General features: G+C 46.4%; 1 protein-coding gene across 1 annotated transcript in view; it reads left to right on the top strand.

The window, feature by feature from the left end:
* The window catches only part of B3GNTL1 (UDP-GlcNAc:betaGal beta-1,3-N-acetylglucosaminyltransferase like 1), a 2124914-nt gene that overhangs the window by 1693585 nt on the left and 406101 nt on the right, over positions 1-25228 (top strand). Inside the window, exon 8 of the mRNA XM_069654544.1 lies at positions 17338-17462. Coding sequence (XP_069510645.1) covers positions 17338-17462 — 125 coding nt within the window. The remainder of the gene's footprint in view (positions 1-17337; positions 17463-25228) is intronic.

Genomic DNA, 25228 nt, shown 5'->3' with positions numbered 1-25228 from the left:
AACATGTTTGAAGTGTATTGTAATGAAGGGTATGGCTAAAGTAGTTAAGTCCTCGTTGGTGTATTCTAACGCTATTGGATTTTACAAGTTATGTTGTTGTATTATGGATGTATTGTACAAATATAACTGTGATGCACATTCGAAGTGTATTATAATGAAGGGTATGTTTACATTAGTTAGATATCACTTGGCGTATTCTAACTGTGTATTGTACTATACTTTAGGGAGTACATTTGTGTTGCACGTCTACGTGCTTAGGAAGAGAATCAGGAGGAAGGAGCACTCCATTCCGTGTACTGGCATGGGTCACTTTCATTCTACATTTACTCTTGGTCCTGAGGAAGGCGGAAACTACTCCTATCCAACGAAACGTAGATCACCCCTGCGTCACCATCCAGATATGTATGAGTGACGCGTGGACCAAAGTAACATCGGTGCAACACGGAGACCCCGAGTTCATCCAACAAAACATTTAGACCTATCAAACAGCAACATTCCAAAATATCTTGTCCAAAACTATTTGTTTCCTTTTTTAGACTTCACCTTGCTTAACCACTAGGACATTCTCTAAATTACACATGAATGATTGACACAAATACATTGAGAGAGTTGCTGTGCCTAGATTAGGTCCTGGTCATAACTTATTGTATGATCCAGGCAGTCCTTTGGGTGACCTGCCTTTGATTGTGTTCAAAATGTGTTCTGTTTTGGTTACCAGCTTTAATTGCTTTGAACTTCCTGATTTCCTTCTTTTTCTACCTTTTCAATTTGTGATTTTGACTGCAGGCCTATTTGTTTAGTTTTTTTGCTTGTATATATCATGTATATTTAGAAATTGTTCTTTTAAATGTTATATCTGTTTCAAAGAGTAAAATATGCAAAACCGATACAAGTGCAAAATATTCAGCATAGTGTATTCTAGCTCCTGCAGATCAGAGAGCTAATACGAGGACATATAAGTATGTGTTATTAATGAACACAGGTTGCGGGCTGCTCACTTGGCAGAGAGCCTCCATGAGGACACCACACCAGGTGTTTGTTATACACACCTCGTGTAGTGCGTCCCTTTTTCAATAGCCATCCTATGAGACAGCATAGCTTTTTCCTGTTGGGACACATCTTTTTGTATGTTTGCTAGAATATTAGGTAGCCATTTGTTAGATTTGCTGGTAACTTATGTTTTGGAGTAGGAGATGTCGTTACATTCAAACCAACCACTTCTTTTTTTGGCATATGCAATGTAGTGGCCTGAAGGGGTTGTGGCACCGGTGTGGTAGGTTGTGCCTACTGGTGTAAAAGTTTTCTTTCCAGGAGATACTTGGCTGTGGGTGAAGCTAGTGAGGTTACAGTTATTTTTGGTACCATCTGCATTGTACCTCCTTAGAAGCATTAGTAAGCCATATTGGCCATGTATGATTTGTATGCTGGAGCGATTGTCTGAATTGCAAAAAGAGCATAATATGCTATGATTGGCATTTGGCAGAAGCTGATGAAATGGAATGCATTCTGAATTAGGTATGGATATATACACAAATCGTTCATTACGGATGTGTTCTTGTGAAACATGGTTGCATGTATGTTTCCATGTGTATGAAATCTAGAAGATTTCATTTATAGGGATGTTTTTGGTTTCTAGTACTTGTAGTAAGTACATTAGGAATTCATGTGGATCTTCCTGTGTGTTTATGGTGAATGTCAACATTCCTAGACAGTAGTTAAATTCTTGCCTGCTGAGACACTGTATTTGCTGACAGGATTATTTGTGGTATTTGTAGGAAGGATGAACATTTGCAAACACAACTGGTCCAAGTCGTTTAAGTAAATGTTTAAGTAAATGTTGTAAACAATTGGTAGCAATTGGAAGAGAAGATTGATTACTACATTTGCATAGCAATTTACTCCAGTTGTGTTGCTGAATTTAAATGGACCAGAGAGTTGTGCATCTGTATCATTTGATGCGCCTGCAGTTATTTTTTGACAAGACACATGTGTCTTTGCCTTTTCATGGACGTGCAGTTGCGTTTCGACAAGAGAGTTTTGTGCTTGTATTATTTGATGGAGCAGCTTTGTTTTTTTAGTGCTATTGCAGAGAGATCTGGTATAGCTTCTGTTTATATCTATTTTCTCTTCAAAGGTTTTGTTTTTTGAGGTAAAGGTTACATATCTGGATGGGGTGTACATTGCACGTATCTTAGGATGCAATGAATGTCAGCCTTGACTTTGTTTGCATCAAAGTTAGCTAGGAATAGACCATTGAGTGTACAGAGTTGTGAATGTGCTACGTAACTTGTACCTTCTTTGAAGGCTGCGCTGCCAATGTCGCTCTGTGCATGATCCAGAGTTAGACCTTTTGATTAGTGAATGGTGATAACAAATGCAAGAGATAGCGAGAATTGTTCTATGCGCAGATACATGTCCTTGAAAAGAAGGAAACATGATATTATGCGGCCTATTCTTTTAACTTCTGTAAGTTTGTCAAAGTGGATGTTGACAAACTGAATGTTGTTGTCATGTGGATACGTTTGGAATCCAACAACTGTTCAAATTGCTCCATTGACTAAACCTTGTTCCACGCAAGGTTATGTTTTAGAATTACTCTGCAGTTTAGACATAGAGTAAATAATTGTTTGAATCCAGCTGTGTTGGAGATACATTTTTCTAAGATATTTTGTTGTGCTGTTGCTTGTTGACACATAGGGAGTGTCATTCAGTGCACTTCTAGTTTGTCTGGGGAGCTGATATGCACTATGGGTTGCATTTAATTTTTCAACATTGGATCGTTGAATTGGCTACAGCTTGCAAGTGTTGACATTAAGCACATGCATGTTATATTGTATTGAGGTCTTTTGCCTGTACAGCTCATGGATTGCTCTAGTTTTTAAGATGGATTTTGCATCTTTAGAAAGCAGACCAGTTCTAATGCTTTTTGTTTTCTAAAATGTTAGCATAGGTTAGGTTAGGTCTTGAATTAGTTCTCTGTAGCAAAAATATTGTCAAAGATTTACATTTCCAATGCTGCCGAGTGCATTAGGGCATTGTTTGTGTTGTAATGTTTTGAAAATGGGTTGACCTTTTACTGGTATTAACTGCAGGCGGTCTCTGAAAACAATAGCGGGTTTTCCTCAAAACAGGTTTTTGTAGTCAGTTTTTAGGACTTCTTGCGTTCTGAGATGAATTAAACCAAGCATGAGGTTGGAAACCATACTTACTTCATCAATCAGGAGGACTTTCATTTGTTTCAGAATTCTGCGTACTTCAGTAGCAGCTTCTGCTAATAATTTATAGTATTTGAATCTGTTTTGGTGTTCTACCGGGAGGAGAAGTAGTCAGTGTAACGTTATACCTCCTATGTTGTAGGCAGCTAGACCTGTGGGGAGTCTTGTACAAATGTGCCTATTATTTTAATTAAGAACATTTTTCCAGAACCAGCTTCACCACATACATACAAGAGCAGAGGTTTATCATTTTTACAGCTACAAGTTTTAGTTTCATGTTCAATTTCTTCAGTGACGTCTAGATAAATGGTGAGTTGTTCATCATTTAGCTGTGATTTGTGCACTGACAGGTCTTTTTCAGATTTTAGATTGATACATAGTGTTTTCTACCGCAATCATGGCTATTTCTGCTTCATTTAGAATGAGTGTTTCTCCAAGTGGCTCTTGGCTTCCTGTGAGAGAAGGTTGACGGCCTTCAGGAATGTCTTTATTTAGTAGAGCTTCAATTTCTTCCTCTTGTTGGCGTTCATTGTCCAACATACAGTGCTTTTGTTTGGACAGTATGTGTCAATTAAATTATTTTTCAAAATGTCCTGGCTGTTGGGATCATTTGTGGCTATTGTTTCTATCTCTTGGAAGGATTGTAGTACCATTTTTCGTGATGAAGCTGGACCAAGGTTTAGCCAGACAATGTTCTCATATTTCCAGTAGAAGGGTGTACCTGTTAAATGGTCTGCAGCTTTGTGGTACCTGCATTCTCTATGTGACAGCATTTGTATACCAAAGCTGTACAATTTATGTGACAGGGTTTTGTCAGATGATATGTCATCTCAAAGTCTTTTCAGCTTTGGTGAGCTAGGCTGTGGCATATCTTGCAACTGCAGTGGAATTGTCTGCAATGTATTGTATGTCCATATTTGCATTCACAAGAGAGCAATGATCGCATTGTAATCATTGATGTACTTGGATGCCTCGTATCATTTAATGTTGTATGTGTTTAAGGGGATTTCCCTTGCTTACTGTGTCTAACAGCAGACATCACGCTATTTACTTGTTCTTTGGTGGAACCTGGTCTAGGTAAGCCAAAGCAACATTTGGAATAGTATTTTATATCGACATTGGCAGTATTTGCCACACTTAGGTTTTAGAAGCCTAACATTTCTGTATGTAGGTTACTATGTGTGGTTTCTGAAGGGATGTCACAGGTAATGTGTTATTGAATAAATTGTAAAAATGTGGCAACACTGTCATGGCCAAATTTGGGAGAATTGTTTATCCACAAAAGCATGTGGATGTGTGGTGTTCCTCTGGAATGATATTCTTTTCTCCAAAAGAAGTGTTCTACTTCTCTGAGTGGAAGGCTTGTTTTTTTGCAGATAAAGTGCAGCATGGCAATGAAGCGATGATGAAAGTAGCTTCAAACATTGTCAGGGTCAAGGCAACATAGTTCACCTGGTGTATTTACATCTATTCTCGCCTTATTTTGGTTTGCAGTGTGTACGTAGTCATGCAAGTCATCCCATGCACATTCTGCACAACTTAAAGTAACAAACCATGTGTGTGGGCCTAGGTTCCTTACCATACAATGTACATCAGTGTGCTGTCGGAACCAGTATTCTTGCACAATGCATATTTGCCAATAGATTTGTGTTTGTGACACGTGACTGCAAAACCTCATCTTTGTCTTTTATCTTTTGAAGCAGTTGGGTTGCTGACATGTTTAAGAAATGAGAGCCTGTTTTCGATGTGTGTGCAACTCCGTAACATAGAGTCGCTAGTTCACTTTCAAACAGGAGATGGGAAATGTATTCTACATTTTGTGTGAATCTTGGGTCTTCTGAATACATTTGTTAAGAGCGATATGCTGATGCACTAATTTGTGTGGATCTTTCATCATATCATTTTCCTTTACCTGTAGGAAAGAGTAGAGCAAAAGAACGTGCTTCTACACTTTTCTTCCATATACTCATTGGGAATCCTTTGGCTTGACACATTTGATATGTTTCTAATGCATCTTCTATGGTGTCTTTGGAATGTAGGGGGTGAATTGTATGCTAGTCTAAAATGTTGTCTGCAGTAGCAGGATCCACATGTTAAAACTGGCCAGTTTGTGGTGAATCTTCAATTATTTGCATGGGTTCCCTTAAGTTTTATTCTATGTTTATAGCTCTGTAGTATTCATTGTTTTCTTTAAGATATTGTAGGGATTGTCTTACTTGGCTTACGTCGACTAGTTGTTGTCAAATTTATTTGTCTTTTGTTGGTACACCATTAACTAGTACAATCAAAGATTGTTCTATTGACTGTCGTACTCCGAGTTTCTACATTTTGTTGAAGATCTAATGGAAAATATACTACTTTGCCACAAATGCCTTTTAGTAACTCGGACGCAGGCAATTGGGCAGTTTTTGGTTGAAGGCATATTATAGCTTGAAATTGGTGTACTCTTTGGATTATAATGCTCTCATACATGTTGTGGGAAGACCTCTAAGTTATTAGTGATAACCCGTGATGGCATTTGGTTATTGTCAAGCTTTGTATTGCAGTACGAACAAACTAGTGAGGGGTCAGTTATTTTGTATTTATTTTCTGCTGTTAGATATGAAGCTAAATGGAACGATTGGAATTCCTCATAGTCCTCTATTTTGTACGCCATATCGACTATTTTTGTACTCTTTTTTTTTATTTTATAAAAGTTCTGTGACAACAGACACATACTGTGTCTGCTATTTCAGTGGATGTGTTTTGAAACTTTGCTATTTCTTTTTTGTAAGTGTTTTTAAGGAGGTTAGTGTTTGGGAGGTTTTCGCTGATGTTTCCTAAAGTTAATGAATTTTCTAAGTCAACTCAATTTCCAAAATATTTAGTTTGGATGGGTTCTGTTTCTAGAAGAAGTTCTTTGGTTGTCCCATATAGGAGCATGTTATTTAAGTTTTGCATTTCTAGAACAGGACTTTTTGCATGGTATAATCTATGGACAAGGTTTCGTATAGCGAAATGGTGTGTTGCTAACATTCTGATGTGATGCCAGGTGCTTTTGCAAGAAGTTCCTGAAATGCAGGCTAATGAATGCCCTCGCAGTCCAGTGTGGATGCATACTGGGCAGGAGTCTATGGTTGGTAAAGTGTTTATTCTAATTATGTCGTTTAGTTGCACATAGTGATTAAGGAATTGTCATAAAGATTTGAAGGAGTGGTGGTGCACGTCACATATTGAGCTGCACATCCATTTGTACATCGGATGGTTTGTTTGGACAAAAGGAACATTTAGTTGAGGTTTGTTGGGGTAGTTATTTGTTTAAGGCAGGGGTGCACAACTGATTTTGACAGAGGGCCGAAAGTACCTTACATGAGGGCTATTTGGGCCGAAAATTAAAAGTGGGCGGGGCGGTAGGCGGGACATGTCAGGAGGCTTTTTCAACCCCCAATTTGTATTAAACACATTGAAAAAGAATATGTTTTTGAGGGGTAACGATTTTTATTGCATTTCAAACTTACATTTTGTACTACAAATTTTCCATTGTTATAATTTATTTCGATTTAGTTATTGTATATCGTCTGTTTAATTAAATTATATATATTTTATTGACCATTGATTGGACATTCCGTTATTTTGGACTGCTATAGTTTGCTGTTTGGGTTGCCCAAGAGGAGTATGGCCTTCGTTGAGTCAGGTTTTCTCAAAAAAGCAAAGGATGTACATCTCCTAACTGTGCCTGTTTTAGCTTTATTATTGAGTTCACTCATGGAGTGCAACACTATGCCCCATGGCTCCCAACCCCAACCAAACACTATGCCCCCTGTCCCTCACCCGCCAAGCAAACACTATGCCCCCTGTCCCTCACCCCCAAGCAAACACTATGCCCCATGGCCCCCTCACCCCCAAGTAAACACTATGCCCCATGGCTCCCACCCCCAACCAAACACTATGCCCCATAGCCCCCTCACCCCCAACCAAACACTATGCCCCATGGCCCCCACACCTCATGCAAACACTATGCCCCCTATCCCTCATCCCCAACCAAACACTATGCCCCCTGTCCCTCACCCGCCAAGCAAACACTATGCCCCCTGTCCCTCACCCCCAAGCAAACACTATGCCCCATGGCCCCCTCACCCCCAAGTAAACACTATGCCCCATGGCTCCCACCCCCAACCAAACACTATGCCCCATGGCCCCCTCACCCCCAACCAAACACTATGCCCCATGTCCCCCACGCCTCATGCAAACACTATGCCCCCTATCCCTCACCCCCAACCAAACACTATGCCCCATGGCCCCCACGCCTCATGCAAACACTATGCCCCCTATCCCTCACCCCCAACCAAACACTATGCCCCATGGCCCCCACACCTCATGCAAACACTATTCCCCCTGTCCCTCACCCACCAAGCAAACACTATGCCCCCTGTCCCTCACCCCCAACCAAACACTATGCCCCCTGTCCCTCACCCCCCAAGCAAACACTATGCCCCCTATCCCTCACCCCCAACCAAACACTATGCCCCATGGCCCCCTCACCCCCAACCAAACACTATGCCCCATGGCCCCTTCACCCCCAAGTAAACACTATGCCCCATGGCCCCCACACCTCATGCAAACACTATTCCCCCTGTCCCTCACCCACCAAGCAAACACTATGCCCCCTGTCCCTCACCCCCAACCAAACACTATGCCCCCTGTCCCTCACCCCCCAAGCAAACACTATGCCCCCTATCCCTCACCCCCAACCAAACACTATGCCCCATGGCCCCCTCACCCCCAACCAAACACTATGCCCCATGGCCCCTTCACCCCCAAGTAAACACTATGCCCCATGGCTCCCACCCCCAACCAAACACTATGCCCCATGGCCCCCTCACCCCCAACCAAACACTATGCCCCATGGCTCCCACCCCCAACCAAACACTATGCCCCATGGCCCCCTCACCCAAACCAAACACTATGCCCCATGGCCCCCCCACCCCCAACCAAACACTATGCCCCACGGCCCCCTCACCCAAACCAGACACTATTCCCCCTGTCCCTCACCCCCCAACCAAACACTATGCCCCCTATCCCTCACCCCCAACCAAACACTATGCCCCATGGCCCCCTCACCCAAACCAAACACTATGCCCCATGGCCCCCTCACCCCCAACCAAACACTATACCCCAAACACACTCTCAAGCATGCACCCATACAGACCCGAACCCCCGCCCCAACGCACCACACACATTCTCAAGCATGAACCCATACAGACCCGAACCCCCCGCCCCCCAATGCAGCACACACATTCTCAAGCATGCACCCATACAGACCCGAACCCCCCGCCCCCCAACTCAGCACACACACATGCACACTTACAGACCTGAACCCCCCACCCCCCAACTCAGCACACACACATGCACCCTTACAGACCCGAACCCCCCACACCCCAACTCAGCACACACACATGCACCCATACAGACCCGAACCCCCCACCCCCAACTCAGCACACACACATGCACCCATACAGACCCGAACCCCCCACCCCCCAACTCAGCACACACACACCCATACAGACCCGAACCCCCACCCCCCAAATCAGCACACACACATGCACCCATACAGACCTGAACCCCCACCCCCCAAATCAGCACACACACAGACCCGAACCCCCAACCCCAACTCAGCACACACACAAACATGCACCCATACAGACCCGAACCCCCACCCCCCAACTCAGCACACAAAAAACATTCAAATCAAAACATTCATACACATCCGACACTCCCTCACCCCCGCATCTCAACATACACACAAAATACATTCAAATACAAACATTCATACACATCCGACACCCACCCCCACCCCCTCATCTCAACATACGCACAAAATACATTCAAATCAAAACATTCATACACATCTGACACTCCCTCACCCCCGCATCTCAACACACAAAATACATTCAAATCAAAACATTCATACACATCCGACACTCCCTCACCCCCGCATCTCAACATGCACACAAAATACATTCAAATACAAACATTCATACACATCCGACACCCACCCCCACCCCGCATCTCAACATACGCACAAAAAACATTAAAATCCAAACATTCATACACATCTGACACTCCCTCACCCCCGCATCTCAACACACAAAATACATTCAAATACAAACATTCATACACATCCGACACCCACCCCCACCCCCTCATCTCAACATACGCACAAAATACATTCAAATCCAAACATTCATACACATCTGACACTCCCTCACCCCCGCATCTCAACATACACACAAAATACATTCAAATCAAAACATTCATACACATCCGACACTCCCCCACCCCCGCATCTCAACATACACTCAAAATACATTCAAACACAAACATTCATACACATCCGACACACCCCACCACCCCCGCATCTCAACATACACTCAAAATACATTCAGACACAAACATTCATACACATCCGTCACACCCCCCCACCCCTGCATCTCAACATACACTCAAAATACATTCAAACACAAACATTCATACACATCCGACACTCCCCCACCCCCGCATCTCAACATACACTCAAAATACAGTCAAATACAAACATTCATACACATCCGACACACCCCCCACCCCCGCATCTCAACATACACTCAAAATACATTCAGACACAAACATTCATACACATCCGACACCCACCCCCGCATCTCAACATACGCACAAAAAACATTAAAATCCAAACATTCATACACATCTGACACTCCCTCACCCCCGCATCTCAACACACAAAATACATTCAAATCAAAACATTCATACACATCCGACACTCCCTCACCCCCGCATCTCAACATACACACAAAATACATTCAAATACAAACATTCATACACATCCGACACCCACCCCCACCCCCTCATCTCAACATACGCACAAAGTACATTCAAATCAAAACATTCATACACATCTGACACTCCCTCACCCCCGCATCTCAACATACAAAATACATTCAAATCAAAACATTCATACACATCTGACACTCCCTCACCCCCGCATCTCAACATACACACAAAATACATTCAAATCAAAACATTCATACACATCTGACCCCCACCCCCGCATCTCAACATACGCACAAAAAACATTAAAATCCAAACATTCATACACATCCGACACCCACCCCCACCCCCGCATCTCAACATACACACAAAATACATTCAAATCAAAACATTCATACACATCTGACACTCCCTCACCCCCGCATCTCAACACACAAAATACATTCAAATCAAAACATTCATACACATCCGACACTCCCCCACCCCCGCATCTCAACATATACACAAAATACATTCAAATTCCAACATTCATACACATCCGACTCCCCCCACCCCCGCATCTCAACATACACACAAAATACATTCAAATTCCAACATTCATACACATCCGACTCCCCCCCATCCCCCACATCGCAACATACACACACAAACATAAAGTAAAACAGACCCGACACACAAACACAAACAGACCACTTACCGGAGACGTGCTGGAAGGCTGGAAGGCAGGTAAGCTGCAAGTCGCTGGAATCGTACTACGGCTGGCGTGGTCCAAGGCTGAAATGCCTTCCGGGATCAAGCCTTATGGACCACGCCAGCCGTAGTGCTGGCCCTCCATTGGGTCAGCACACACACACTACGGAAGACAATAAAGACTTTCCTAATGGAGGGCGGCCGCGGGCCGCCCTCCATTAGGAAAGTCTTTGTGCCTCGCGGGCCGGACAAAAGAGCATGGCGGGCCGCAACTGGCCCGCGGGCCGTATGTTGTGCACCCATGGTTTAAGGGTTTCTTTTGCCACAAATGGTGTCTCCTAACACTTCATAGCCTCGCCCATTATTGTCTATGGCAATTGGGTTTCTTTGTTCTTCATTGAAATATGGTTCTATGCTGCTTGTGTGAAACCATTCACTGTCACAGAAGTTTGAAAATGTATCTATATGTCACGCCCCTCGCCCAAAACCCCCTCTGGCAAACCCATTGGCCAGGTGGAGTCAGGACTCGTGCCTCTAGAGCCTGGCATCCTCCTCAAAAGCCCTCATGGGGCCAGTTCTGGCGCCTATGGCGCCAGGCTCATACACAATGAAAAACAATGTGCTTGGGAACTACTTTATTGTATTGTCAGCCAACATGGAGGCATCCACATAGCTTTGTCCACTACTTTACCTAGACTATTTTGTTGGGGCTATTTAAACCACACCCGAGCAAGACAACACGCTTCGCGTTACTTTGCAGCTTGCGTCCTTTGGGTCAGGTTCCTTCACCCAAACAAGTTTGTTTTCCTAAATGTTATAATGAGTAAGAGTGAAATACAATATTGTTGAGTAGAAAAGAATACTTTAGGCTAATATATAGTGAAAGTACATTCTTACAGTTTGAGAGATATACATGCTATATTAATATTCCTACTTTGTAGGATGTGAAGAGCTTTCTTTGTTCGGTAGCTGTCTTTGTCAATCTTCTTTTTTCCTGTAACTGTAAAAGAAAGTTAGTTGGTATATGTGGTAATGTTGAAGTTGTTTCACTAACAAAGGTTGATATTTATTAAGGTAGGAGGAGTTATTGGATAAAAGAGAGAGTAAAGTTGCGTTATGTATGGTGTTTTAGACTATTTTAACTATGTTGTTACAATGATTGCACTTGACAAATGCAGTTTGGCATATTATAAGCAACACAAAGTGAGAAAAGGTTGCATTTTTAGTGCCTTTTTGCATCACAGGACAGTTTGCACTCGCGCTAATATGGAATGGTATTAGTTGTACAGCAAAGTTTGCCTTAATGCAAAAATGCATGCAAAATATATATTTTTTTGCAGTAGGGCAATTTTTTTCCTGGTGCTTTTAATATGGAATGTGTACTTGTCATGGTGCAATGGATTTATAATGTGGTGCAGTGTTTTTAAAAAGTAGGGCAAACTGTGGTCTAGTGGTAATACCGTGGAATTTTGTAGTTGCAGCAGTGTATGTTGTTAGTATATGGTGTATTGTAGTAGTGGTTTGCGAAAGACATGTCTTTTTTGTGTAAGGGAAAGTGTTGCATTCATGTTTTCATGTTTGTAGTAGGAATTTATTTAAAAGATAAAAATGTGTACATACATTGGCCAGGGACATCATTTCACCAAAATGCCAGGGGTAGCGGAAGTGACATCACAGTGACACGTCCCCAAGAGTCACATAATAGGCAGTGATGTCATTTGACCACGCCCCCACGGTAGGTGATTATTTCACCACGCCCCTACATGACATCACAGGAAGTGGCCTATAAAGCATTATCCCTCTGTACACTAAGAAAAAAATGGTTTATGATATCAGTGTATTGTGACATTTCATACAAGAATGGATCATCATATGTAGCAGTGTCAAGGTCCATGTTGCCACGCAAAGTGTATGAACCCAAATCCCCTCTTTATGTGGATCCGCCCTTTTATTTCAACAGGACTACAGAGCGAAATCACATTCTGAGGGGACAGGGGCGGATAGGCGGGTATGGGGGTAGGGGGAAGTGATGGTATCCTCAGTCTTTAATGATTTTGGCACTTACCCCATTTCCTTCTAATTCGACAAGTTACCTTCAGCGTTGTGTTGTACTGTTTGCAGTTGTTTCATGAACTTCATTAGTCCTGCACCAAACAGCCAGACATCTCCGATTTGCATCTCCTTCAGAACCTAGAGCTAACTTTAAAATGGGTTTGATTATTGTATCGGCAAATACTGCTACCCGATCATCTTCCTGTATCTCTTCAAAGTACTTGCATAAATCAAGAAGAGAAAACATTTCAAGTTCTTGTTTCTATACATTACTACCATCACACTCACTTTCAAAACAAGTATAACCCTGGCCCCAAGCTGCACTTCACCAGGAACCATAAGCCATGGGGTGAAGAAGGGCAACATGTGTTATGATTGTACTCCCCTATCATCTTGGCCCTTTAGCTAAGGTCATGTAACGCCAGCATGCCGCTGGAAACGATGCCCAGGCCCTATACTGCGTCTGTTACCAAACGAGGGAAGGAAGGCAGAAATTGTACAGCCTGAAATGGTGGCTGTCTGTGTGTCTTCCGTTAATTATGGGCTGTATACATTTAATACATATATGAATCACATTTAAAAATAAAGTGCAAGAAACGGTTACTGCTTGGATTGCAAGTTGTCCAGTGTAAGGTATGAATAGCCCATTCTATTATTTTTATCTCATTGAATTCTTCTACTTTTACAGCTTCATCATTTCCCAATAGAAATGCAAGACTTCACGTGCAAAAAGCCAATAACAAATCAATGGATGAGAAAATGACACTTGGCAGGGTCAAGACGACATGTTGGTCAGTCACCTTAGCTTGCCCTCTTTTTGTTGGGCTGCACCTAATTAGATTGTCACTTAAAAAAATGATACTTAATGCCTCCTGGCCCACCGCCGCAGTGGGATGTAATTCATTAGGCAAAAAAATCTCCGACTCCAGCACTACAAAGTTTGTAGTGCTGGAGTTGGAGATTTTTTTGCCTAATGAATTGAATTCCATCCCGCTGCACGGCGGTGGGCCAGGAGGCCTGCACACACCCGGCGCAGCCACCAGCCGAACAAGCCAGCCCGACCTAGTGGGAAGAGTGGGCAGACTACTTGTTTGGATACTTCCGAACACTTGGGCGCTATGACCTTCGGTGTAGCGCTCTTCGCAGAGTCCATCTAGGGGGACCAGGACCCCCGGTTTCAAGTCCTTTTGCTTTTATTCCCACAATGTGGAAAGTAATGTATGCAGAAAAGCTGCTATTTCTCAATCATACATCACACATTGGCCACGGCCATGAAGCATCGTGTACAAAGGACGATGCTTTTAATGGCCGTCAGAATGCACATTTTATTTTGTTGCAATTTGTTGCCAGGCTGGCCGCAGGCAAGGGGAGGGCAGGCAGCTCCATGGCCACCGGCACTCGGCGGCACGGGCACCGGGTTGGATCACTCATTTTAGCTTGCCAAGTTGCCCTCTTTTTGTTGGGCTGCCGCTGCACCTTAAATAATGTCACTTTTAAAAAAATGACATACTTATTAATGCCTCCTGGCCTACCGCGGCCGCAGATGGATTTCACCAGGCAAAAAAAAATATATCTGACTACAGCACTAAAAACTTTGTAATGCTGGAGTCGGAGGAGATTTTGCCTAATGAATTCCATCCCACCGCAGTGGGCCAGGAGCCATACACACACCTGCTGCCGCCAGCCGACGGGACCGAGCCGGCCTGACATCAGCCTGGGCACCGACCACACACACAATCATCCACCACGACGGAGCAGCAGCCAGCCAGGCCACTGGCCAGGCCAGGCTCAACTTACCCACCCGGCAACAGCAGGCCACGCCACGCACCGTACACACACATCCGCCTCGAGCGGTGAGCGCCGGCCACCAGTCGACAACTCGACACACAGACAGAAACTGACACAGCCACACTGTCTGCCACCCTACTCATCATGTAGAAGTGCAAGCTGGCCGCCTTCTTCTCAGGACTGGAGGAGCGCCTCACTCCTCTCTTCTGGTGAAAAACACGTGCTGCAAAATGTAGGACCAGGAGCGAAGCACCGTGCTCATGGTTGCCTGTGGCCACGCATGCTCCTCCTCTGATTGGATAATGCCAGAGGTCGCAAGAGATTGACAGAGGTCGCTGGCCAATCGGCAGTGGTCGCTCTTGCGACCCTTAAATGACATCCCTGACATTGGCACCATACACATATATGTAAGCAGGTGGTGAATGGTGGTGGCACTATAAGGGATGTGATGGCAAAGGTTGGAAAATATGATACTTGTACATAAGGAAAAATGTTGTTTTAAAAAGGAATTATTTTTAGAAGCATCTTGTTGAAAACAAGAAAACGCATTTGTGCATTTACAGGTGAAGTGTTTGTAACTTTTTTCTACAAGGCAAATGCAGTTGCAAAAGATTTGCACAGCACTGATAAGTGGCAGTTGGTGTGAAGAAGTCCGAAATGTTTGCAGTACATGTAAGTAACTGCCACTTAATGTGAGCAGGTGCAGAATGTTGCAATGCATGTCATTTGCTAGCAGAGGTTAAAAAAGAGAATATGCTTATTGAGATGTCTTATTACAGGGTAAGTGGCAGCAACCCTGTATATATGTTTATGAAGGTGTTGAAAAAAAGTACTTTTAAAAATATAAGCATACCTGTATTAAGTCTTGTTAGACATAGATATTGTTGAATCTGCAAATTTAAATGTTGGAGGGTTTCACAGTAGTTTTTGATGCAGGAGGCTGTGAATGACAGGAGACATGCACTCAGAGAGTTGAAAACCGTGTATATAGAATGATATGATAAGTCATGTATAACGCGCCTGTAGACGAGTGTTTCAGGGCACGACAAGACATGGGAGGGAAGACAGAGGAAGGACAAGAGAAACGATCTTACTAGGCCTTGTGTCATTCTGATTGTGCAAGTGCATGAAAGAGAAGTGCAAGGGGTCTTGATACTGCTTCATGATCAGATTCACGAAACTTTTTCTGGGAGTCTGTAAGTCCCACAGTCTGCGAGTACTCCCCCAAAACTGAGAGCTAGATCAAATGTTCACTTTCTCTTTGTTCATGTCACTAAGAGTGACCAGTTTTATCCCCTTTTTCTCCAGAATGGTCTCTTAACCTAGGAAGCTGGACATGGTGTGAACCTCTTGATTACTGGCATGCTACATGGCGCTCACACTGGGGACCCATTTCATGTACACTTTGCTCTCTCTCTCTCTCGCTCTCTCTCTCTCTCTCTCTCTCTCTCTCTCTCTCTCTGTCTGTCATTTTCATCTTTTTGCTCGGTGGAGTGCAGAAGGGGGGTGTAAACTAGTGGTGTACTTGTTTTTACGCCACACTTTTGCACTAAGATGTGCACAGTGGCTAAACGCTGCCTGCCATTTAAACATAGCATGCAGATTTTTCAATGGATTCCCATTTACACGAGCATGAAACTTTCATGCTGGCATAAATGCTTGGCGGACATGAATCGATCTGCGTCTCTCCACCATACAAAGGAATTAAAATCAGATCTAACGTAAACCGAATGCGTGAAAGTCCTAAGTATGACTTTTGTGCATTAACTTTGCGCCATGCTTCATTGAACACGTGCCAATATGTTATCTGTCTGCGGCACGACCTGGAATGAATCCCTGCGTCAGCGGCCATTTTAAAAAGCCAGACACAGGTGGTTATGAGCAGTTTTGCGCACAGCAGAGCTTCCTTTGTGCATGCACTCGCACTCACCAAATTGCAAACGTTTCTGATTTATGTACATAGCTCTTTTTAGCAGCATGGTGACAATGGCGTGCGCAAACGCACCGTTGCTTATGCGCTCGTTGCCGTGCATGCACTGGGCTATTTCTGCTGCCTCAGAAATATCCAATGTGCATTTCTGTGACTAAGCGCGCATCATTGAATGCTTGAGAACCCCAGCAGGGCTGCAGGAGTTGCCCAGGCGTGCACATAGAAAACAACGCTTGCATTCTGGGTTTGATTTGCATTATAACCCCATACTATACCTTGTGTCCTTGTGGAATGGTATTACGGTATTATGCATCATTATGTCTCCTCGTACTGGGACTGGAAGAAACACTTGGCTTATCCCACGATGCCTCTTGTGAGAGATAGTCTGTAGTCTTGGCAGCTGGTGGCATGGGAAACTTTAGGACTCCGTAAATTAAAGCTTTGTGAGGTCGCATGTGTCTTTGGTTGCACATTCCACAGAACTTAACACCACAGTCTTCTGTGCCATCTGTACAGGGCCTTATCAGCGCCGCAATGCCGCATGGGAGGGCGCCGGGTCGGCACGCAGAGCCTTAAACTGTTTCGAAAAGTGATAACGGATGAATATCTCACTAGTAATATGCATTTTTCAAATGTTATTTAAATTGGGACATATTTCTGTTTCAAGTGGTTGGTTCTATCTCCTGTTTGGGTGAATGACGTAGTACCAATTAGCAAACGTTTGGCAGATGTGGAGGTCAAGGGAGTGACCTGGCTGGGCCGCGTGAATCATGTGTACAGTAAGCGTTAGAGGGCTGTTCGGAATGCGTTAATTATCGTGAATAACGAGGGACTTTACCAGGATGATGTGTTTTCTAGGGTGTCCCAGAGGACTTGCTGTTCTTCTACGACCATCTGCAGAAGGGAGGAGGAGTGTTTCGAGTGGACCAGTGCCTTCTTCAGTACCGCTACCACCCCTACGCTACCACGCATTCCATTCTAGAGTAAGGCATCTTTTCTGTTTTATCTATAACTGTGTGTGCTTACTTCCACGTTGCCAAAAGTCACAGCTGTAGCAAGGCTAACCTTGCTGGAAGTTCTCTATCATGCTGTGAGTGTGATGTAGACGTTTTCCGTATTGGAGGGCTGATTTTGAGTCCAGTGTTTCTGTTTATAAATTAAAACATAACATCTTTATAAAAACAGCATCACTATAATGCATCATAGCACTTCACACATGCAGAAGAATAGTGAGGGCAGATCTCTTTCTTTGGTTGGGGCCTCCCTCTGGAACAGCCTCCCTGCCTCTCTGAAACTTGACCCGGAAGCAACTCAAGAACTTCCTCTTCGCTTCCGCTTTCTGTCTTCCTCTCCCCTGCTGATGACCCATCTGTTCCACACACTGGTCACCTGACCACCCTTTGAATTGGGCCCAGGTCCCTGCCTGTCCAGTTCCGACTTGCACTGCCTATTAGGCCCCCCCAGCACTTTTGGTCTGTATCTGTAACCCTACAGTCCCCTCTCTCTGCACTTATGAGCCACCTGCTAGCTGGACCCTCTGATTACCAGCATTTAGCCACCAGCTGGCTGCACTCTGTTAACTGCACTTCTCCATTCCCCCCAGTCCCCTGTTGCACTTCTCCACCCCCTCCTTTTTGCACTTCTCCTCTCCCCCCTCCCTGCACTTGCGTGATCTGAATGATACAATGCCTAGTAAGATTGTTGTTTTGTCCTTCCTTTGTTTCCCCCTTTTTGTCTTGTCACACCTAGAAACCTTGTGTACAGGTGCGTTATAAATGCCATATCATATCATACCATATATGAGGCAGTTACGACAAGTATGTTTTTCCACTGCAAGTGTTCGAAATGCATTTGAAATGCAAATTTTGTACAAGACAAATCAGACTTAAATATAAGGTGTTGGAATTAATGAATTTATCATAAACCTAAAAACAAAAAGGGCATCGTTCTGAGTAGAACTGGGCAAGTGTTCCCCCAATGAGCAAGAATCACTACATTTTTGGTGTGGTTCGTCCGCCGACAAACTTTTTGAAATGTTTTTATGAAGTTTGCCCACATGGTTTGCCCACATGGGTTGGTTTAAATTGGGTCACATGGCTGAAGCTCCCATTCAGCCTCTGGAGAGTTTCAGAGAGGCGAGACGTTTTTGCTATCCACAGGCGTAGGATACTCAGGGAAGTGTAGGGCTGTTTAGAGCAGGTGTAGAAGCAAGGGTAGGAAGATTTAGTGAATGACTGAAACCCAGTCTGAGTCAGCACAGTGTGGCACTTTAACTGAATTGGAGTGAGTGAACCAAACAAGTGTCATCTCCAAAGAGTTGGTGAGATGGGTGACATGCCATGCCAGACTCCATGTGGGAAGCTTGTGGGAGGGTCATACTGATTTTGCTGTTAGGGAGCAGCAGAGATTCAGGAAGGTGGGTGACACACCAATCGGTATCGGTGGACAAGTCATGTGGCATTGGGTGAAAACTTGGAGGAGTAGTGGTAGGAGCCAAGATACCCAGATGGCAGCTTATGGAAGAGTCACGCTCACCTAATTTACCTTGGATGGATCAGTAAATATTCAATGACCCGGGTCACACCCATTAGCAACACATATGGAGCACCAGGTCTACACCCAAATGAGTGAGAGACAGCGGGAGAGGAGCTATTCGTGGAGTTTTCACTCATGAAGCACTGGTGAGGCCAGAACTATATGCGGTCAATTAAGGGACTCCTCCAACTCACTTTCCACTCCACCGCCATAAGTCATATGGGGAGACATGCCCCAGGATAAGAAAATGCATAGATGTTGCCCCATGACAATCAACATCCACCAAGACCGACGGAAGAGGGTGCCCTTTCACCTCCTTCCATCAGCTCCACAGCCCCTATAAATCCACTCGATCAAACAGTAATGATGATGGCATGGATGTGATAATCTAGACAAAGATTATGATCCATCAGAGCCCAGGTGGGAATGAGCGGTGTTGTTAGAAAGCTGTGATACCGAGGTTCAAGAGGAGAATACCACCACCACCACCAATGCAGAGGCTGTAGCATTATTTGAAGCTCTTCCCCTCACATGCATACATCATCTTTGCAAAACAGATCTCACCGTTTCAGATCAGAAAGCACAGTGATCATTAAATAGCATCAAGAACTCGACCACCATCACCTCAAGCATCATCATGACCACATGAATCAAACCAGTCTGCTACAATCCCATTACAAAAGTCAAGGTGTGGCAGCACTTCACACAAAATAAAAAGCAACTAAATCTCCCTACTCATCCTATAGCTTCTTGTCTTGCTCTCATCAAATCCTATAATTTAAATCTGATCTTCCCCTCTGTCTCACTTGTCTGGCTCCTGCCTTGAGCTCGTTTTCTCCTCACGTCTCTCTTCTATTACCATTGCTGCCTATGCCTATTACTCTTCTGACCACTTTCCCCTTCCCATCCCTCACATTCTGTTCCCCGCCTCCTCCATCTTCATTCTATTGCTGTGATTGTTCATTTGATCCTCCCTCTTTCCTGTCCTCCTTCCACTCCTCTCTCCGTTTCTTGGCTTCCTTTCCCTCTCTTCCCTCTGATGATGCCGCCACTTTTTTTCACACTACTATTCATTCTACCCTGGACTCTATTTACTATTCCCCTCCCTTCTCTCCATCCCGCAAACCCCCACAACCTTGGCTCAACCCTGCTCCCTCTGCCCTCTGTTCCTCTCTTTGCAAAGCTGAATGGCGATGGAAGAAATCTCAGTCTCCTTGTGATCGCACTACTGTACACTTTTTTACACACTTCTTATGGACAGTCCTTGCTGGCAGCCAAAAAAACGTTATTTCTCTGAGCTCACTCTTTCTGTCTCCCATCAACCCAGTCACCTTTTCCGTTTGCTCCAAAATATTCTATCTACCCGCCCTTCAACTCTCATCTCCTCTTTCCTCATCTGCTTTCACACTATTCCAAACTCTCTTCTATCCTCATTCTCCTGAATCTTTCTGCTACTTTCAACAATGTGGATCACTGCACTGCTATCCTCTCTTACCTCTCTTGGGTTTTCTGACTCTGTTCTTAAAGGGTTTCACAGCTATCTTTCTAATTGCTCTTATTCCGTCACCTGGCCAGGAAACTCTTCACCCTTGTATCCATGAGGCTCTGTACTTAGTCCTCTATTTTTTCTCTATATATATTCCTCTCTCAGCTCTTATATCTTCTTACAATCGATCCTATCATTTCTATGCTGATGACTCACAAATATTTTTTCGAGGGGATTGGGTCCTCCGACGTATTCCATATCTATGACAGGTAATGTCCACAGCTGTGCTTCTTCAGAAAATCTTTTGGCGTCTGCGTCCTACGTCGATGCGCCGTCCCCGAGGACCTCCTCCGACGGCCGAAGTCACCCGATGTGATAAGTAGGACGCACGACGCCCATAGCCCCGGTTCCGTTTTTTCCGCGAACGTGTTCGCTTCGTGAATCTCGGTACGCCTCAATTCGTTGGAGTTTGCTGTTTTCTATTCTCAGTTCGTTGAACCTGTTCGGTTTGTTGTGGAGACCTGTCCGTGGCGATGACTTTCTCATCTTCGACCCCGCGTCCGCGCTTCAAGAACTGCGGGGACTGTGGGTCCAAGATGTCGGTCACTGATTCGCACAACGTCTGCCTCTGGTGCCTCGGGGAGGCCCACGATACGGACGACTGTGTCGACTGCCAGTCGCTCACTGCGAAGGCCTTGCGGGAACGCAAGAAGAAACTGTCGGTAGGTCGGGTGTCTAAGCCCCGGAAGTCGAGGTCTGCGGGGCTTTCGACCGATGACTCGAGGGGTGACTCTCCGCGTCGTCGTCAGAAGTCCGGTGGGTCTCCTTCCAGGAGTCGGTCTCGCCACTCCTCTGCCTCTTCTAGGCATTCCAGGAAGCGCCGGCATAGGTCGCCTTCACCGTCCTCTTCCGAGGACCCTGCCCGTCGGCGGATCGCTTATCCCTCCATGCAAGCGACACCGGAGGAATGGGCTTCCTTCGGGAAGCAGATGCTAGCGATTCTGGAATCGCAGGGCACCGGTCCGTCTGCGGCTCCGAGTGGGGTCGGTCGGCACCGGTCGAGAGACACCGCCCGTACGCCTTCGGGCAAAGGTGGTCGGCACGGCTCGCGGGAGAGGTCCTGCTCGGACAAGGGTAGCCGTTCTCGCAATGCCCGTTCCAGGTCCCGGTCCTCGACGCGCTCGAGACCGCGTGATCCTGTGCCGTCTTCGAAGAAGACGTCGACGCCTGTGGCACCGAGGTCGTCGACGATTTCTCTTGAGGCTCCGCCTCCGAGGGGGTCGTCGACGCCGTCGGTGACCAGGTTGTCGAGAGACACGCTCGGAGCTCCGGCTTCGAGGACTGTGTCGACGCCACAGATGCTGGAGGCGTTGCAGCTGACGTCGACGCCGATTCGCTCGACGTCGACGCCTTTTCTGTCGACGCCGGCGCCGGCTCGTTCGGCACCCTCAACGCCTTTCTAGGCGGTGGTGTCGGAGGGGCCCCGTGGCACGGGGTTTGCCCCTAGAAAGTCTATGGCTAAGGTCCGGCACTGCTTTGGTCCGCAGAGGTCTTCCTCTCCCCGACTGGAGTACATTTCAGAGGGTGATGAAGGCTCTGATGGCGGTCTGGTTCCGGTTACGGTTCCAGATGACCTTATCTCGGGCCATAGTCAGTTTGATGACCTGAGGCAGTCACTGCATGATGTCAGTGGACTGGACACCTCTCCGGGGGTGGAGTTTTGTCGGCCAGAGCCTGGCACTCATGCCGATTCGTCGTATCGGCACCTTATGTCTCAGGTTACCGAGTACTTGGGTTGGTCAGCTCCCCCAGGGGAGTTCGTTCAGGATGATCTCACGGACATCCTTGATCTTGGTCCACCCACTGACCAGGTTTTGCCTTTTCATATGGCTCTGCAGAGAAGGGTGGCGGCGGCTTGGACTGCTCCGGAGAGTCTCCCGGCAGTGGGCAAGTCTTTGTCGCAAAAATACCGTCCAGCCAGTAGCGACCCCTGCTACTTGTCTAGGCACCCCACCCCGGAGAGTTTGGTGGTGCAGGCGGCTACGGCCCCGGCAAAGCAGGCATCGTATCCTACCATCCCTCCTGATAGGGACGACAAACTTTTTGACGGTTGGGCGAAGAAAGTGTTTTCTTCTGGGGGTATGGCGCTTCAGGCGGCCAACTCCATATGTGCCTTGTCTCGTTTCACACACACTCTGTGGAACTGTGTTGCATTAGCGGCTGATCATATTCACGAAGGGGACGAATGGGAGGGTTTCCTTGCTATGGTTCAGGATGGCAAGGATGCTATGTGTGAGGCCGTTCAGTCGTGTTAAGACTTGGCGGATTGTGTCAGCCGGTCCATGGCGGAGAGCACCGTGATGCACAGGTTTGCGTGGTTGCGGAAGTCTGGGTTCGCTCCTGATGTGCAGTCCCGGCTCCTCAACATGCCCTTTGACGGTGAACACCTTTTTGGCAGCAAGGCTGACGAGAGCCTTGCGAGGTTGCAGACCTCCAAAGCTGCAGCAAAGTCGTTGGGTGCTGCAGTTCGCCAACCTCTGCCTTTTCGTCCTAGGGGACAGCAATGGAGGGGATGTTCCTTTCGCTATTACTCATCCTTCAGTAAAGCGAGAGGAGATAGCAGTCAAAGATGCCATCGTAGGAGTGCCAGAGGAGGAAACAAAGATACTCGAGGTGCCAAGACCGCTCGGGCAGTTGCCTCTTTGCCCTCAGGCAATGCCGCAGCCGCTACCACTCAGTCATGAGGCCAGGTCCCATGGTTCGCCGGTTGGGGGAAGGCTGGCGCAGCATCTTGTAGAGTGGCAAGCCATTACTTCGGATGTGTGGGTTCTGGAGATCATAACCCACGGCTACTGTCTTCCTTTTCGGCAGAGGCCTCACGACAATCCACCAGGCAACCTCTCTTTGAAGAGTCCGGATCCGCTCCTTGCGCAGGAAATTCAAGCCCTGCTGGAGAAAGGCGCCATAGAACTGGTGCCTGTAGCGGCGAGGAACAAGGGATGGTATTCCCCTTATTTTTTGATTTCAAAGAAAGACGGGGGATTGAGACCCATCATGGACTTGCACGGTTTGAACAAACTCCTCAGGAAGGACAAGTTCAAGATGGTGACTCTTTCTCAAGTCCTCCAGGTCCTTCAACTTCAGGACTGGTTGGTGTCTCTCGACCTCAAGGATGCTTACTTCCATGTGCCGATCCATCCCAAGCACAAGAAGTACCTGAGGTTCGCGATTGGCGACTCGCACTTTCAGTTTCGGGTCCTGCCGTTCGGATTGACCTCCGCCCAGAGGGTTTTCACCAAGCTCATGGTGGTGGTAGCAGCGCATCTCAGGAAAGGGGGGATTCACGTCTACCCCTACCTGGACGATTGGTTGATCAGGGGGAGCTCTCCCGAGCAAGTCCCCGATCATCTGTCCGTCACCTGCCACTCCCTACACAGGCTGGGCTTCTCCCTCAATTTAAAGAAGTCCCATTTGACACCAACGCAGCGGCTCCAGTACATCGGAGCAGTGCTCGACACGTCCCTGGGGCAGTGTTTTCCTCCTCAGGTGAGGGCTCTTCACATTCAGCAGATGGTGCACAAGTTTCAGTTTGCCCAGACTCTCCCAGCGTCTGAGTTCTTGAGACTGCTCAGCCTCATGGCATCCTGCATTCTTCTGGTGGCAGAGGCTCGTCTGCGGATGAGATCCTTGCAGTGGGCACTCAAGCTCCAGTGGTCTCAGTCCTCCGGCAGGCTGTTGGACCCTGTTCAGGTGCCGCCCTCGGTAGCCCGGGACCTTCTGTGGTGGGCCGTCGAGGGCAATCTGATGAAGGGGGCCCCATTTTGGCTGCCTTGGCCGGAGGTGACGATCGTGACGGACGCATCCCTCATGGGATGGGGAGCTCATGCCAACAAGTTGACAGTCAGCGGTCGTTGGTCTCCGTCGGAGTCCAGACTCCATATCAGTCTGTTGGAGCTGAGGGCTGTCAGGCTAGCCCTGAAGGCTTTTCTGCCGACTGTGTGCGGGCAGAGTGTCCTGATTCTGACGGACAACACAGTGGCCATGCACTACCTCAACAAAAAGGGGGGGGTAGGGTCACTTCCACTGTGCAGCTCGAGTTCTGGGCCATCCAGCAGGAAGTTTCGATCTCAGCGGTTCATCTGGCCGGAGACGACAACGAGATGGCAGACGCTCTGAGCAGGCAGAGCACGATCTCTCACGAGTGGGAGGTGGCTCAGGAGATTCTCCTGGAGATCTTCGCCCTTTGGGGAACCCCTCAAGTGGATCTTTTCGCCTCCAGTGTCAACCGGAAGTGTGAATGGTTTTGCTTGTGGGAATTTCCTCCAAAAGCAGCCTTATGAGACGCGTTTGTGGTGGAGTGGTCATTCCCACTGCTGTACGCGTTTCCTCCAGTCCCCGTCATCCCGCAAGTGCTGCGGAGGTTACGGAGGTTCGGTTCCCGGATGATCCTCATTGCTCTGGCGTGGGCCCAGAGGACGTGGTACCCGGACCTTCTAGACTTGTCCATCTGCCCTCCACGTCGCCTTCCCTACCGAGACGATCTGCTCTCACGGGAGGTGGGTCAGGTTCTCCATCCAGAGGTCAAATCCCTCAATCTTCATGCTTGGCTTCTGAAAGGTTGAGGTATAAGGATTGGGACCTCCCTGAAGACGTGATGGAGGTGTTGCTCTCGGCCAGGCGGCCGGCAACAAAGTCTCTGTACCGTTGCCGTTGGAGAAAGTTCTGCGA

Source organism: Ambystoma mexicanum, chromosome 3q, assembly GCF_040938575.1.
Source record: "Ambystoma mexicanum isolate Mex_15411 chromosome 3q, UKY_AmexF1_1, whole genome shotgun sequence".
NCBI lineage: Eukaryota > Metazoa > Chordata > Amphibia > Caudata > Ambystomatidae > Ambystoma > Ambystoma mexicanum.
The sequence above is the reverse complement of the archived record's forward strand: the minus strand, read 5'-3'. Positions and strand labels throughout refer to the sequence as shown.